At 39.0% G+C, this 15,259-nt stretch overlaps 3 protein-coding genes across 5 annotated transcripts; 1 reads left to right on the top strand and 2 right to left on the bottom strand.

The window, feature by feature from the left end:
- Positions 1-1,988: 1,988 nt before the first annotated feature.
- LOC143901195 (T-cell activation inhibitor, mitochondrial) lies at positions 1,989-7,597 on the bottom strand. Of its 2 annotated transcripts, none has more exons than XM_077413270.1 (8): positions 7,176-7,597; positions 6,943-7,057; positions 3,859-4,247; positions 3,466-3,778; positions 3,299-3,399; positions 3,095-3,256; positions 2,885-3,016; positions 1,989-2,807 (listed from the first exon to the last, which is right to left on the bottom strand). In XM_077413270.1, the coding sequence occupies exons 1-8, from the start codon at positions 7,202-7,204 to the stop codon at positions 2,573-2,575; spliced, it is 1,476 nt and encodes a 491-aa protein (XP_077269396.1). In that variant the 5' UTR covers positions 7,205-7,597; the 3' UTR covers positions 1,989-2,572. The 2 variants fall into 2 exon arrangements, with proteins under 2 accessions (XP_077269396.1, XP_077269397.1); XM_077413271.1 differs by having other exon boundaries at positions 3,095-3,238; positions 7,176-7,596.
- A 1,637-nt stretch (positions 7,598-9,234) lies between these two features.
- Positions 9,235-13,160, top strand: Mgat1 (alpha-1,3-mannosyl-glycoprotein 2-beta-N-acetylglucosaminyltransferase). Of its 2 annotated transcripts, none has more exons than XM_077413268.1 (13): positions 9,235-9,500; positions 9,670-9,884; positions 9,981-10,067; positions 10,151-10,281; positions 10,362-10,473; positions 10,560-10,732; positions 10,903-11,133; positions 11,260-11,398; positions 11,514-11,742; positions 11,834-11,938; positions 12,071-12,161; positions 12,249-12,419; positions 12,500-13,160. In XM_077413268.1, the coding sequence occupies exons 3-13, from the start codon at positions 10,016-10,018 to the stop codon at positions 12,611-12,613; spliced, it is 1,548 nt and encodes a 515-aa protein (XP_077269394.1). In that variant the 5' UTR covers positions 9,235-9,500; positions 9,670-9,884; positions 9,981-10,015; the 3' UTR covers positions 12,614-13,160. The 2 variants fall into 2 exon arrangements, with proteins under 2 accessions (XP_077269394.1, XP_077269395.1); XM_077413269.1 differs by having other exon boundaries at positions 9,237-9,500; positions 9,670-9,886; positions 9,981-10,063.
- A 233-nt stretch (positions 13,161-13,393) lies between these two features.
- Positions 13,394-14,868, bottom strand: Nd-19 (NADH dehydrogenase [ubiquinone] 1 alpha subcomplex subunit 8). The gene is made up of 3 exons (XM_077413276.1): positions 14,564-14,868; positions 14,010-14,185; positions 13,394-13,911 (listed from the first exon to the last, which is right to left on the bottom strand). The coding sequence occupies exons 1-3, from the start codon at positions 14,690-14,692 to the stop codon at positions 13,689-13,691; spliced, it is 528 nt and encodes a 175-aa protein (XP_077269402.1). The 5' UTR covers positions 14,693-14,868; the 3' UTR covers positions 13,394-13,688.
- Positions 14,869-15,259: the final 391 nt, after the last annotated feature.

Below are 15,259 nucleotides of genomic sequence, written 5' to 3' on the forward strand. Positions count from 1 at the left end.
TGGACGAGAATTCGGCGCGAGTCTGAGAACTCCGGACAGATATATATTCGCGTGAACGCTTCGCCAGAGGTTTCTCTCTGGCTTCGCGAAACATCCCTCTCGGCGCACTAAAGGCGATCGAACTACGATTAATATATCAAGTATAACGCTTATATTTTACTAACATTTTATTTAAATCACCAATTTTTTTTATCATCAGAGAACGACTTTGATCAAACTTTGATTTTAATTCAATCGCGGCATAAATTTAAAGTGAAATTTCTAGCTTATACAGGATGACGCAGGAAATACTTGTACATAAACTTTTGAAACTGAAGTTCTTCACACATAAACAAGAAAAAAATATCATGTATACATATATATATGTCCGGAAATGCCTTATATGAGTTATAATCGGAAGCGCCCAGTCTATCTTTATTGCTCATTACATGTTGAAAAAAGATGGAATATGATGCTTTCAGCACGAAAGCACCCAAAGCGAACGTACGCAGCCTTAATGATGACACATTCGACAAAAACTGACAGAATACATCTACAATAGACGATTTTTGGCGTGACTCTGATATAATTGCAACGTACCAAAGTCAAAAGTGTACCAAATTGCACACCAGCACAAAAATAGCAATTTTGGTATATGTACCAATTAAACCATACCAAACAATCACCAAAAATCGCCTAATAACACATGATTATCCAGACAACACGCATGTCTCAAATCGGGACATATGACGTCTTAGAGAGGTCGATTTGAGACATGCGTGTTATCTGGGTAATGTAATCTTTAGTTCGATTGTTTATCTACTTATAATTCACAACAAATGCTCAAAATGTCTTCCACCTGGTTCAATGCACGTATGAACACGTACGTCGGATCACGGACTGTCGCATCCTTTCAAAGATCTCATGACGGTTGCTGATGGTTTCGCAGGCATCTATGATGCGTTGGTAATAAAAGCATCTCTTTATTTGTAATTCCAGCATAAACTAGGACTTTTAAGTGTCTCCACAGACGAAAATCTAAAATGGATTTAGGTCAGGCAAATGTGCAGGCCTGAAATGTAAATCTTTCGATTATAACTCATAAACCAGGCATTTCTGGACATTATATGACATTTTTTTCTTGTTTATGTGTGAAGAACTCACTCCCAAAGTTTGTACAAGTATTTCTGAATCATCCTGTATAAGGTGGTAATCTCTTAATAATCTTCTTTTCTACACGAAACGACAAAAGAGTGATTCCAGACAACACGCATATGTCTCAAATCGAGAGATATGACATCTTAAAGACGTCATTAAGACGTCTTATCTCCCGATTTGAGACATTATGTTCACTGGGATAATTTTCTTCCCGTTGACAAGGTAATTATTAGGTATTACTTGACTTGAGTATTACTTAGGTATTAATTGCCAGTTAACTTATCTTGTTTGCGACAACATTTCTACCTATATAATTCTTTCTGTGTACCAAACAAGGAATAAATAATTTTAGCCGTGTTAATAGAATGATACAAGAATTACTGAGCAAATGTAATCGCTGGTCGAGTTAATCGGAGCTTGATCGAAGTCGCTCCAACACGTGAGAAGAAAAGCTTAGATTATGGATGACGATTTGTACAATTTTACCGATTGAATTAGTCGCCAATTAATTTAATTCAAGTTTGGTCAAAGTCGCTCGTTTTTTTTTTTTTTAATATACATCTTATCGCTTACGTAAGGATAATTTGTAAATTTCTTACTCGAGTGCTCTACTGCTCTACTACTACGTTTACGCAAGCGTTACCTCTGTAGTAACTTACGATAATTTCACTCGTTTACGCGAAGGAATTATCGTAAGTTACTACAGAAATAACGCTCGCGTAAACGTAGTATATGTAGAGTATAACAAGAACAAGGAAAGGATATTTTAGAGTAGAGAAAACATTTGATTCTCCGACGAGCTTGGAATAAAGGAGATCAAATATACATTTTCAGATGTGTATAAACGTCAATTATTGCGAAATCTGATTTAATCTTGTCCTTGATTGGACACAATCGTAGATTATACATTTAGACAATTGAGTCGGTATAGAATCGAATTAAAAAAATATATATGTGTACAGTTGTCTACAGCGTATAGCATCGAGTCCCTAGCTAAACTAAGATTTATGCAAGACTAGTTAAGAGTCTACAACAGTCCCAGTTTGTATTTATCTGTCCAATTGTCTTATTTTATTATTATTATTTTTTTTTTTAAGATCACGCATGGAACAGCCATTTCCAGAGAAATCTGTCTTTGGCTGTCACGAAGTTAAAGACGACGTTAACGCAAGTAATATTAATTCGTTCCGACAAATTTATATTCAAATCTGTGTGACACAAGGTAACTATTTTAATAGAGTATGACTGTTATAATGCAATCTATCATAATAGTTTAGCTTATGCAGTTAATTACCGGTTTTAAACTGCTACTATCGTTTGCATCTTGCAAATCTCGGAACTTGTAAAACTTATTTGCATTGTCGTGATTATTGGCGTTGCACTTACGCTAGTAGCTTAACAATAACCGTTAACATATTTCGTTTCTTGTCGAAAGTTAGAACCTCCAATCCCATGGCACACAAAGAACGCCGTCGCTCATAACGGAGTAATAATGAGTAACCCAGAGCATGACGCCCTCGAGCGATGGTGCCAGATCCTTTTTGTGCAGAAGTAGTCGTTCGCAGCACTGTATCATCAGATCCGGAGTAATGCTGTCGTCTTTGTTAAGAGCAGCTAAACCTAATTCCGCGATGGTCTTACGATGAAGTTCTCGCTCCACGTGCTTTATGCTACAAATAATAAGGGCACAAATAATAATAAAGTTCTATATTGATCTAAGTCCAATCAGAAATCTAAGATGTCTTACTTATTATAGTGATATAGTCTTTTCATAGCCTCCTCTAAGTTCTCCGTAATAAAATTTACCAAGAGAAAGCTTGGGCACGACGATGGCACGATGAATTGTCCGGTCGGTGATAACATCAAAGGACCTGCCTCGCTTTAAGATATCATAAAACGCGTTGATCTACTTGCACAAGATTTAAAATCATCCACAAGCAGCAATATTTATACTAACGCTTCGATGACAATTTCGTAAGTTGATAGACTAGCCGGCCAAGAACTCGGATACTTTCTTTTGCCACGATAATCAGAGAGCGTAGTCGTGAGTTGTCGCAGCTGTTGTTCATACTGGCCGACCATTACCTTAGGCATGAATTTCCTGCACATATAGAGCACCCTGAGCCTTACCATAACTCAAATAATATGATGTATTACGCACCGTCGACCAACTTTAATGTCGAGAAGTACTTGGGACACTGCTTTTTCAAACGCCGGCAATTTCAACAATACGGCATCATGCTTTCTTACATTCTTTATTAGCTGTAAAAGACGAAGGAGTTTAATATATGTGGAGGTATCGATAGAGATAAGCTATTTTCAACTCACGTCGAGCCAATTGTGCCTGACTTCCCCAGAATTAAGTATAACATTGCCTTCTAAACTGATACCAGTGTCGTTTGCGAACACGAGAGTGCGATTTCTCAATACCTCCATCGATTCCGGATGATGCTCGGCTAACGCTTGAAAGGCTAATAAACAGCCACGATAATGGGCGATATTCCAACCACAGTCCCATATGATATCCTTCAGACCCAACTCGCTGCACAGTACTTTCTCCAATTTCTCCACCTCCTCTCTTACTGGTCTACATGCCTCCAGTTTAACATGTACTTCATTGATGTGTTTGTCCAGATATGCCCTAATCAAAAACATATATAAGAATATAATAGTAATACTTTTGATAGCAATATTTTAAGCATATCCCAATGTTATATTTACTTCAGCGTATCTGGCTCTGCATTAATCTTGCGTTTCATAATAATCGAAGCATAAATAGGATCGTCTTCCAATTCCGAAAAGTCCATCTTTTCTCCAGAATATGCGCGTTGCCAAAATCTGGATTTGTGCTTTGTGACAGGAGGCTTCTGCTCCTTGATTTTGTCGACAAACGTCGTAGGTAGATCGCATGTTTTTAAAATGGAAAGTATCGCTTGTCTCAGATCCTTTTCTTTCAATTGTATTTTAACAAGCGTAAATTTACCAGCCTTTACATCTTTCTCATCTTTCGATCGTAGGTAAAAGGGCAAAGTGGTCGGCCGTATAGGTTGCTTCTGTTGCAGGGTTTCTAAGATTGAACTTAATTGCTTCAGAGAGTTTTCGTTCACTGTCTGTAAATAATAAATTATAGTCAATCACGTGGACAAATACAAATAATACTTTTAATATACTGTTTGCATTAACATATGTAATTAAGGATGGAGATAAGAAAATAATAGTAACAATATATCTGTAGTATGATAGTAAAGTTCGTGAACTCTTGTAACTCACGGTATAATTGCTATATAAAAAAGTCATACCGGATTTGACCCCGTGTGACTTTTTTATTCCCAAAAATAAAGGAAGCATTGAAAGGAACACATTTTGATGACAAATGACATTAAGAGTAACACAACGGTAGCTCTGGAGGCCATTTCACAACAACAGTTCCAAAACTCCTTTGAAAGGTGGACAAGGCATCGGTGTGTATAGCTTTCTGAAGGGACTACTTTGAAGAGAATCACAGTGGTAATTGGCAATAAGATATGTAGCAATTGTACCGTGACGAGTTCGCGAAATTTATTGTAACATTTGGCCAAACTGTTTCCCATGAATCGTATTCATGAGAAAATGCGGTACAAACATCCAAATATTATCTGACATTGTTCGAATATGATAACGGATTGATCACAATCGAATACCGAAGGATAACGATAAGACGTACTAATTTGATTTTCAACTACAAGCATTCAGATTCTTGTTTTGCTATAGGGATAGACTTTGATCAAGTCCTTTTATCTTCTTCGATAAACAATTGTCATTAACAATTGACTTAAGTAATTATCTTGGGGAAACGGAGTGTATAGTATAAAAATATTTCTATTGATATCCATGCTATTTGAAAACGCTACAACTCGAGAAGAAACTGTTTACGAATCTGCATTCACATGATGTTCTTTCGTCAATTCTAATAGAATATGTTAATAAAAGTTAGCTAAGCATTTAAAAAAATATTTTGTGCAAAGAGATATAAACCTACCTAAAAAAAGAATTACAATAACTCATATATAGTTTTAAAAATATCCGCAGTTTTTTACAGAACTCTCCGAGTTCTGATTTAAATTTCTTCTCGCATTTGATAAAAAAAAATTCTCGCGGTTAATGGTTTGTCAGAATTAAATTGTCACTATTGTTACACTCAAAAATATTTACATGTGAGCTATAAGCCGTAATCAACATATTAATTAATCAGACGCGCGCAGGGCTGAGTTTATCGCGTTTAATCGTCCAATTTCCGAAATAGCGTTGGTATACGGAATAAAATACGATTTTAATTTAATTTACACAGAAAGATTAAAGCTGTTGTTAAAGTTGTACAAAATAGTCTGCATTTTATGAATATAAAAATGTTCTCAATCCAATCTGCCATAAGCAAACATCGCGATGATAATAAACACATCGAGACTCAAGAAAATAGGCTTCGCGAGAAAAAACAAATGTTCCGCTCCGCTACTTTTAATTGCAGTTCTCCACCAATTGTTCTAGGTATCCTTTCTCGAACAGGTAGATCTGACAATGAGATACTGAACGTTACTACGTTTTCGTGACGTATATATACGTACGTTTTGCTATCTCTCGATGCGGCCCTGCTCGCGCGCAAACAATTATCGCTTGATAAACGACACAAACATCTGACTGCGTGGCGGCCGCGGCAGGAAATTTATTCCGATTCGAGCAACCTTGCAGTCCTTGCACACAGCACACGCACGTGCGCGTGTCCAATAAAGATCGCCGCACTATTCCGCCATGGACGGGACAGCGCGCGTCGCGCGTTTTCACGCGTCTAAAAATAATGCCGTTCACCGCATTCGCTCGCGCGCTCGCTATCACGCCACGATGACGGTGCTTACCGGAGTATACCGATCGGTTTGTGCGGCGCGACGCTTTTGACAACGGTCACGCGTGCATCTTGCATGTCTCGTGCCCTTGAAGAGAAATGGATGGTCGACGTAACTCGCGGTAAAAGAGAACGCAAAGCAAATAAAAATGTAATAAACATTGGGCGCAAAAGCCATGCCATTCTTTTCCTTTTAGTTATATTTCTGGCAGACGTGTTATCTCTTTAGGTACTCTCTTCCTCTCTCCAATAAGGTGCAGGACAAAAGCCGTGTGGGTGCAGGACAAAAGCTTTCTAAATGTTCGGGAAAGTGTACGATAGCTCGATTGTCTCTCTGGCCGTCTCTTACATCTTATAGATTTTACATTTTAAAAAATATATATAAATGCACGTTCGCGCAGACTCCGATAGAAAGAGAAAGACTGTATGGAATGAATGTGAATGAACTCAGACAGCGTCTTAAGCATCTTAAGGCATTAAGATGCTAAACAGATACGAGATTCTATTTGCTTCTCAGACAGCACGCATGTCCAAAATTAGGACGTAAGACGTCTTTTAGCCATCGTTTCGTAAGATGCTAAGGGCCATTGCACGTAACAAAATTTTAGTCATAATCGTAAAGGCCGTAAGAAAATAGACCACGCACAGTCGATTATTCTCCTTGAGCTCGAAGAATAATCGAGTGTGATATTGGTCTATTTTCTTACGGCCTTACGATTGTGAATAAAACTTTGTTACGTGCAATGGCCTTAATACTCTGTGATTGGTTTAAAAATGACATTTTAAGATTGTACTTAAGATGATCTTAAATATAAGAACCGACTATGAATACCGGCCTACTGCGATGATATCGCGATCTATCCCGATTTCACACAACACTCGTTCTAAAGTAGGGACGTGTGCTTATTTGGATTCGGGCCGATCCTTACTCTTTGCGTGGGATACTGGCCGAATAGGTCGGGATGAACGGTGAAGTAAAACGGCCGCAGCGCGGTGGACACCTCGCCGGTGCTCAGGGCCCTCACTGCGTCCCTCCTGCAAAAGCTGTCAGAAAGAGCTGTCAGTAACGTCAGTTTCCCGGACGGGCTGCCGACGTTTACCACGGTGAGAGGTAAACGCCAGAATTCCGTGGAGTAAATTCCAATTTTTGGGTTTTCCTTACCATCTCCCGAGCGTCGTGCAGTACATCATTCACTCGCTTGCACCCTCCCTCGTCGTCCACGTCGCCGTCGCCGTCGCCGTCGCCGTCGCCGTCGCCCCGGCAGTTATATCGTCGTCGGTGTGTGCGGCTCTCATGTCACGCGGCTGATCACGCAGCGGACGTGAGACTCGTCACGTCACAGATCCTCTCTCTCCCTTTTACCGTTCTTTCCTCTCACCCCTCTCGGTTGATGCTTTCACACGGGTAGATACCTCGCGACGCCTCGCGTTGCTCCGAGAATTTTTTTTTTTTTTTTCCCCCTCAAAACGTAGGAACCGTTCGACGTCAACGGGTGGACGAGCGGGTCGACGAAGACACATTTATAGCACGCACGAGTACGCATTGGTACGCACCAACGCGCACTGGCCGCACTGACTGCGACGCGCCGAGCGCCGACCACGACCGCCGATAATATACAAAAATAATGCGCGCTGCACGACGCCCCCGATGATAAACTCCGGAGTTGCTCCGGACGGACACTCCGGACGGAATTATACACGTTCGGCCTGTGAAATTGTCGATAAGTTAGCCTGAGAATAATAAAGACTTTTTTTATATTAATTATTTGAATATTACTCCTTCAAAAATTTCCTCGACGTACTCCCAATCGTGAAAAGAATTAAGCCACAATAACAAAAATTAAATTAGCGAAATCAAATGCGGATGGTTTTCATATGTATAAAAAAAAAAAATCCACAAGGTAAATGTTTTAAAATTTAAATTTTAAATCTGAATATATATATTTTTATGTTTTACGTTATTCCACTAGTTTGATTGTAGAAGTATATAGGTAGACGATGAAACCAGAGTTGGACGCGCGCACATTTACGCGTAAAATATATGTATAATAATAATTTACATCCGTGTTATCTGTTATGTAATTCATGGATTATCGAACATTCACATTTCGTCAAAAATATCAAAAATTTATATTTTGTTTGCAATTTTATTTTCAGTTATTGTATAATTCGGACACAGTTTTTAGCACGCCGTGAAGAATTAACAAATCAGATCAGCGCAAATAAATAATATTTCTATATTAGTGTAGTTATGTATCTTTTATGTGTGTCACTGTACATTATATAAATAAATTGTAAGTGAAATGCATCTAATATTTAACCTATACTCTAAAACTGTTTATTATTATTTTTTTTTAACTGAAAATATTTATTTAAAAAAATCAGTTAATTAATTAGTTCATTTATAATTTATAATAATTTAATTTATAATAATTTACATTATGCTCATATTGTCTACATGAAAAAGGTACGCGTAAACATATAATATAAACAATACCAATTAACGAATATAGACGGCGAGCACTGACGACCCAGACAGCACGCGTGTCTAAAAAAGATATCTTTAAAATATCTTTACAACGTCTTTTTTAGACAAGCGCGTGCTGTCTAGGGAGCAGCTGTCCTTCTATGCCTGTAAATATAGACTGCGGTCCACTTGACGCTACAAATGCTTTGGAGCGTTCTTCTTTTCTTTCTTTCTTTATTGAAAGAATCAAGAGAAGAGGAATGCTTCGAAGCATTTGTAGCGTCAAGTGGACCGCAGCCATAATTATCCATGTGTAGATGTATGTACGTACATACTCGATGTATAATCTTGAAATTTACTTTTACGTGGCAATAGTAACAAGAGTAAAAGTAATTAATAGCAATAATTGGTATAATTTAATTGTAATGTGTGACTTAATAGTTATATAATTGATAAAACTTTTATATCAAAATGGTGAAGGACTCTTATCGCTTATCGGTGAAGGGAGAGATCTAATCTCGGAGGCCGATTCTATGAAATATAGAATGATACACTATACTTACTATCTCGCGCTGCCCACTCCGTGATTATCGCCTCTCGACGGATTATCAATTTTATCGTCGCGGTTGCGGATTTGCCGAGCGCGCCGCCGCTACGGCAGAGCTGCCCGTGGCCTCACTCGCAAGGTAAAGCTCGTCTACCGACGTGTATGTACATACATACACACCAGAGCTTCTCTCTGTACACACGTATGTATGTACCAACTACCAACATAGACTGACACAGGTCACAGCTGTCCCAGCTAGACAGCGCGTGAGCACCGTCCCAAGCATCTTCGTCAGGATCTTCCGCCTCCTTCTTCCTTGGCTCGTCCTTCGGGCGGACCGCCGCGCCGCGGCGATCTCACGTGGCTCGATCAACGGACGACGGGACGGACCTCGAGGTCCTCGAGTTTAGTCTCCGCGTGAAGGGGCACCGAGGGGTACCGTGCCACCGTGTCGCTTCCCGTTTGTCATGATGGTAAGTAACCTGCGCCGCGCGCCCGCGGTATCTCGTCGACGTCCGTCCCGCGGAAACCTAACCCGCGGGCGGACTCGGGCTCGTCGCCGACGTGGAGAGCCAGTCGCTCGAACATCCGCTTGAAGCTTGAAGAAGAAAAAGGAAAAAAAAAAAAAACGTTTACTTTCAGCGCGGCTCGCGCGCCGCCGTCGCCGTCGTCGTCGATCGCCGTTGAGATTACTCTCTTCCGCCTGTGGCAATGTAGCCCCCGGTCCGTCGTATCCACGTGTGATGCAAATAATTGCCATGACTCATACGGGTCGTACGAGCGACGCGGGACACGACGCTTCCATATGACTTGCGATAACGAGGACCCTCCGGATCGCGGATATGATCGCGACGCCCCTGTAAGTAAAAACGCCTCCGCGCATCGCACCACGACGGTGCGACCGGGGATATACGCTATACCCTGTGTTCCTAACGGCCGTTGCAATTTCACAGAAGGAACGATACTTGGACGACACGTTTAGGAATCCATGTGTAACAAATATGTACTGACGTGCGCCGCAACGTGTGGAAACCCCGTTGGTATCCGTTCGCTCTGTTCTCCGCCGCTCCGCGTACCTCGCCCACCCGCTCTCCCATTTACAGCAATATTCTTCATGTTGCAGTTAAGGTGACACTTGGTTTTGTCATGCGGAATAGATCAGTCAGTATCATCTTTGGGTCCCTTATCTTATGGGCTGTGGCTACATACTTTTTATTTTTGGATCAACAATCAGTCGGCAAGGATCAGGATAAGGTGAGAAGATCCTTGTGATAAATTACGATCCGTCGTGCGAAGATTTAAGACCATAACTGTAATTGTATCCTTGTTTTTAGGACAAGGACAAGCTATCGAATCAAATAAGCAGGTTGGAGAAGCAAGTAAAACAGCAGATAATCATAAACCAGGAGCTTCTGGAAGGAATCAAGGAGAGCAAACGTCTTAAGAGTAAGATCAGTTGAAATGAGTTTATGTTGTGTCGCACATTTGAGAGAACAGATAAATCAAGTGTAATATATAATTTGTCGTTTTAGAAGAATACGATAGATTAAGCGCTGCCCAATTGCCAATAGATGATACAGAGAAAGATAAACACAAAAAACATGAAACTAATAAGAAGAGTATATTATTGCAAAAAATCGAAAACAATAATAAGTGGAAGGTGTCTCAAAATGAACAGGGGCCGACACAGGATACTATCTTATCTGTAATATATTAATCCATATAACAATTTTATTTGATCGTCTTATTAACTTCAATGATTTGTTAAATATATATAATTTATGAATATATAATCTTTATTTAACTTTTATTTAACTTGTAGTCTCAACAATATCTCGCGTTTTCAATTTTTTCTATTTTCCAATCTCTCGGTAGACTGAGGCAACACACGGTACTCCTTCAAGGCAAAAGCTTCCCGATGGATCTCCAATAATAGCTATTTTGGTCGTTTCTTGTAATCGTATTACAGTAGAGCGGTGTTTAAACCAATTAATTAAGTTAAGACCTAGTAAAGAACAGTTTCCAATAATTGTATCGCAAGACTGTGATCATCGACAAACTGCTGATGTCATAGCGAGATATGGAAACCAGCTGCTACATATAAAGGTAATTTTAGCGTATTGTTATTGATCGTTATCTATATGAATTCTTGACTCTTTCAATTTCTTTTAATGAGATTACGCAATAACTTGTATTCTTATGGTGGAATTATTACAATCTTTATCATTTCAGCAACCTGATCAATCCGATATTGAAATACCACCTAAAGAGAAAAAATTCAGAGGATACTTCAAAATCGCGCGCCATTATAAATGGGCGTTGAATCAAGTATTTCTAAAGCTTGGTTATAATACAGCAATTATAGTTGAAGGTACGATTAGCGCGGCCAAATCTTTATAAGCACAAGCATTACATAACAAATGCGACCCATCTCTACGGGATGTAAAATTTGATTAAAATTTCTTATGATTTTTATATATACGTAGACGACTTGGACGTCGCACCAGACTTTTATGAGTACTTCCTGGGGACTTACCCCCTATTAGTGAACGATAGCTCTCTATGGTGTGTATCAGCGTGGAATGATAATGGTAAAGCTGGCTTGGTGGACGAACACGCGCCACATTTACTTTATAGGACAGATTTCTTTCCTGGCTTAGGTTGGATGCTCACGCGCGACTTATGGTTGGAGCTTGCACCAAAATGGCCCAAATCGTAAGTCTGACTTTATATTTCACTGTAGTTATATTTTATATTATCAATCTGTAAAATATCTGTGTTTTTAATAACACATCTGCTCGTGTAGATATTGGGACGATTGGATAAGACAACCGGAACAGCGCAAGAATAGAGCTTGCATCCGCCCGGAAATCTCGCGAACCAGAACATTCGGCAAACTTGGAGTCAGCAAGTACTTATCCGTATTTTTTATTTGTATATTATTTAAGATTTAAAGATACTGCAGATAGATGTTGTAACTCGAGACTAATCAAATAGTTTGAGTAAATTTAATCAGCACCAAAATTTGTTTTGTTATTTCTAGCGGCTTATTCTTTGAAAAACACTTGAAGTACATCAAGCTGAATGAACAATTTGTGCCTTTCACCAAAATGAATCTATCCTATTTACTAAAAGTAAGGGAGCAAATGTCAGACTTAATCCATTGGCAAGTACAAATATTGAATGCAACGTGTATTTGTAATTGTCGCATCCATTTCCAGGATAATTATGATATAGCTTTCGTCAACCAAGTGTATCAGTCGACAGTGGTTAGTTATTCAGAATTGAAGAGTGGGAATATAGTTGCCCCTGGTCCAGTACGGATACCGTACTACACTCGTCAATCGTTTAAAAATACCACCAAATTGCTTGGTTTAATGGACGATTTCAGAGTAATGTATCTTTTTCATTAATATTCTCGTAATTTATCTTAAACTGTAGTATCCTAAAGTTCCATAATACGGTGTTACAGAGCGGTGTGCCGAGATCAGGATATCGCGGAGTCGTGACATTTTTCTATAATAGAAGACGCGTGCATTTAGCACCGAGTGCAAACTGGAGCGGTTATGATATAACATGGAGCTAACACATGATCATGCTCTACAAAGACTTATAGATTGCACGATATTGCGTGTATTTCTTCTTTGGTATTCAACAGACTATGTGAATACTAAAACAATTGCAAGCTGACAGTGAAATCTGTATTTATGTCTACAGTGTACGGCTATGCTCTGTAGAATTAAGTAGAAGCCGGTATTACATTCCTCATGTAAACGGTTTTGAACGTGATCTTTTCTCGCAGAAACACGTCAGATATATTTCAATAAGTTTACATGTACTTGATTTATGTGTAAATGAATGTTACATGTATATATTCATTTACATACATCACGTATTGTATATCTGCGTTTCTAAAAATTACATTCGTCGTTTTTTAGTATATAAACTTAAATAATTGCTGAAATTGATCGTATCTCATGTACATAAAATGCCGTAGTAATATTGATAAAGCAATACTCTTGATTAATTATCATGTATCTTCCAAAACGCGAATGTGTTGATATATTTTTGCTCATATGCTGCTTTTGAGAATTAATTTTGTTATGAAGTCATGTGACAAATGAAGTATATAATTTTATCGAAAAACCCAATCAAACTCTGCATCTGCATTATTTATCCTACATGAGCTATATATTTCTTAACTCTTTGCCAAAGATCTCTATCTTAATCTAAACTGATTTTTTAACTTATTTTTACAATGTTTATAAATAAAATATTTTCCAGAGTTTAATAATATATTAATGCTTGTATTTTAATATATAGATAATTATATGGATTTTGACATTAAACGTTATGTACAATTAAGGTGGATAAACAATGAGTATATTTTGTATGTTCCGTATTTATATTTGTACAAGGTATAACAACAAGCAAATTATCACTTATTTTGTCGTTAATATGTTTATATTCACAGAACATGTACAATTCTGTTTTCATATGAGAGGAACGTTTCTACGTTGTGCGTGCGTTCAGTGCGCGCACTGAAAATTGCACACGCTCGTTTCCCTATAATTGTCTAGTTACCTGACGCGTCCCGAATCTCAAAAACATATAATCTTTGCAGCACAATCAAAGTACTATAGCAACGTTCGTTGAGAGATTTAGGATTTATACCACAAGCGATTGCTATATTTCGATTTCTCACGTGGTGTGTCGGCTGACAGTCCAGGAGTTGGATCTGGAAACACCGTAGGCTCCTCTTTCGGCGGCCGCGGCCTCGATGTGTTATGCACTTTGGCCTCGCAAAAGTATCCGAAGGGCGGACGTTCTATATTCAAATTCTTGCGAACACATTCGTCCAAGGCAGCTTGCGTCAGTCGGCATCTAAGTGACAGTCATATTATATGATCATTGTCGTAATTAATACAAAGTATCAGACGAGGAATTAACACGGTAGGATATAAAGTAATATATAAACGTACGGCTCTAATTCCAATTTTCCCGTTGACCTCTCAAGGCAGGACATATAGGCGTTAAAATCTTCTAGGCAGTGTTTCTTCATATTTTTAAGAACTTTCATTGCGCAAGCGGTCACGGCTTTTCCCTCATCGATACAGCGACGTGGGTCACGCTCTTCATGTCTGCACAACATAAAGTCCTGCAGAAGAAATAAATCTCTTGCAATTCGAAAGCGACCAATTTAAACCCAACAACAACTCAATTAAAAACTTACTAACTTATCCTACAAGGTGTTTTAAATAACATCAGATGAGAATTTTTCAAGTTATTTAATATCAATTATTAATATATATATTAACAGTTAATAGATATTATAGTTATTAATTAAAGATATATTATTAGCAATTTATTTTTATCATTATTATTTACATAGGGCGCGCATACACGTTAAACGTTATTTATTGCAGAGATTCCGAGCATTATGTAACCCCTTGGAGGGGGACGACTCGACGCGCAATGAACACAGTACTTAGGGACCAGGGGGATTGTTCCGCTGTCACGCAGACTTCTAACTCACATTGTTGTACCATTCACAGGCCTTGCCGATATAAACGGACGCGGTTTGCAACACCGGCCAGCTGACGTTCAGCTCCTGAACGGTTAGCTCGCTCTCCTCCGGCAGTACCGTCTTCGCTGTCGCGGCCATGTTTCCTTTAAAGCAGCACTTCGTCGGGACGACCTGTCATTTACGATCGGGGCCGTCGATCATGAGAGACGTCTCGGCGCGAAACTTCCCCGGTAACTTACAAATCGCAAAGCGCGTTAATGCACACGCGATCATGTAACGTGACAACGTGACGGTAACCTAACCTCAATGACGACTTCGTTATCGGATCGATATTCAATAGCGAACCTTTCGCTAATCGCTCTATCTCGACATTCGATTCACGATTTCGATTGTTGCGACTTCTCAAGTCGATGGTAAAAAGGTTGATGGCAGAGACCCGCGGAGCTCAATTTTTGAATTTATTCGCAAGAAGAACGAGACGTAAGCGCTTACATCTGTTGTGGATGTAAGGTAAGAGCCTGAGCAGAATGGTTGACTTATAATTTTAGAACAACGTTTCATGCTTTAAATTTTCGTTTTTAGTAACGTACAAGATCTGTCTCAAGTGTTACAAATGTTGACATTTCGTACACACGTTCAAGACTTATTGAAACACAAGACATATAATTGTGCGTTACTAAAAACAAAGACTTAAAGTATAAAACA

This window comes from Temnothorax americanus, unplaced genomic scaffold (assembly GCF_048541705.1).
Source record: "Temnothorax americanus isolate GAGA-0224 unplaced genomic scaffold, ASM4854170v1 Scaffold32, whole genome shotgun sequence".
Taxonomy (NCBI): domain Eukaryota; kingdom Metazoa; phylum Arthropoda; class Insecta; order Hymenoptera; family Formicidae; genus Temnothorax; species Temnothorax americanus.

Bases quoted from the DNA above. Each gene is read 5' to 3' on its own strand.
- LOC143901195 (XM_077413270.1), bottom strand. From the start codon at position 7,204: ATGATGTACTGCACGACGCTCGGGAGATG. The intron at 7,058-7,175 runs GTAAGGAAAACC...TCTTTCTGACAG, and splicing joins TGCACGACGCTCGGGAGATG to CTTTTGCAGGAGGGACGCAG. The intron at 4,248-6,942 runs GTAAGGATCGGC...TATTATTTACAG, and splicing joins GCCAGTATCCCACGCAAAGA to ACAGTGAACGAAAACTCTCT.
- Mgat1 (XM_077413268.1), top strand. From the start codon at position 10,016: ATGTGTAACAAATATGTACTGACGTGCGCCGCAACGTGTGGAAACCCC. The intron at 11,743-11,833 runs GTAAGTCTGACT...CTGCTCGTGTAG, and splicing joins GCACCAAAATGGCCCAAATC to ATATTGGGACGATTGGATAA. The intron at 11,939-12,070 runs GTACTTATCCGT...TGTTATTTCTAG, and splicing joins GGCAAACTTGGAGTCAGCAA to CGGCTTATTCTTTGAAAAAC.
- Nd-19 (XM_077413276.1), bottom strand. From the start codon at position 14,692: ATGGCCGCGACAGCGAAGACGGTACTGCCGGAGGAGAGCGAGCTAACC. The intron at 14,186-14,563 runs GTGAGTTAGAAG...TTTCTTCTGCAG, and splicing joins CCTGTGAATGGTACAACAAT to GACTTTATGTTGTGCAGACA. The intron at 13,912-14,009 runs GTACGTTTATAT...ACTGTCACTTAG, and splicing joins GGAAAATTGGAATTAGAGCC to ATGCCGACTGACGCAAGCTG.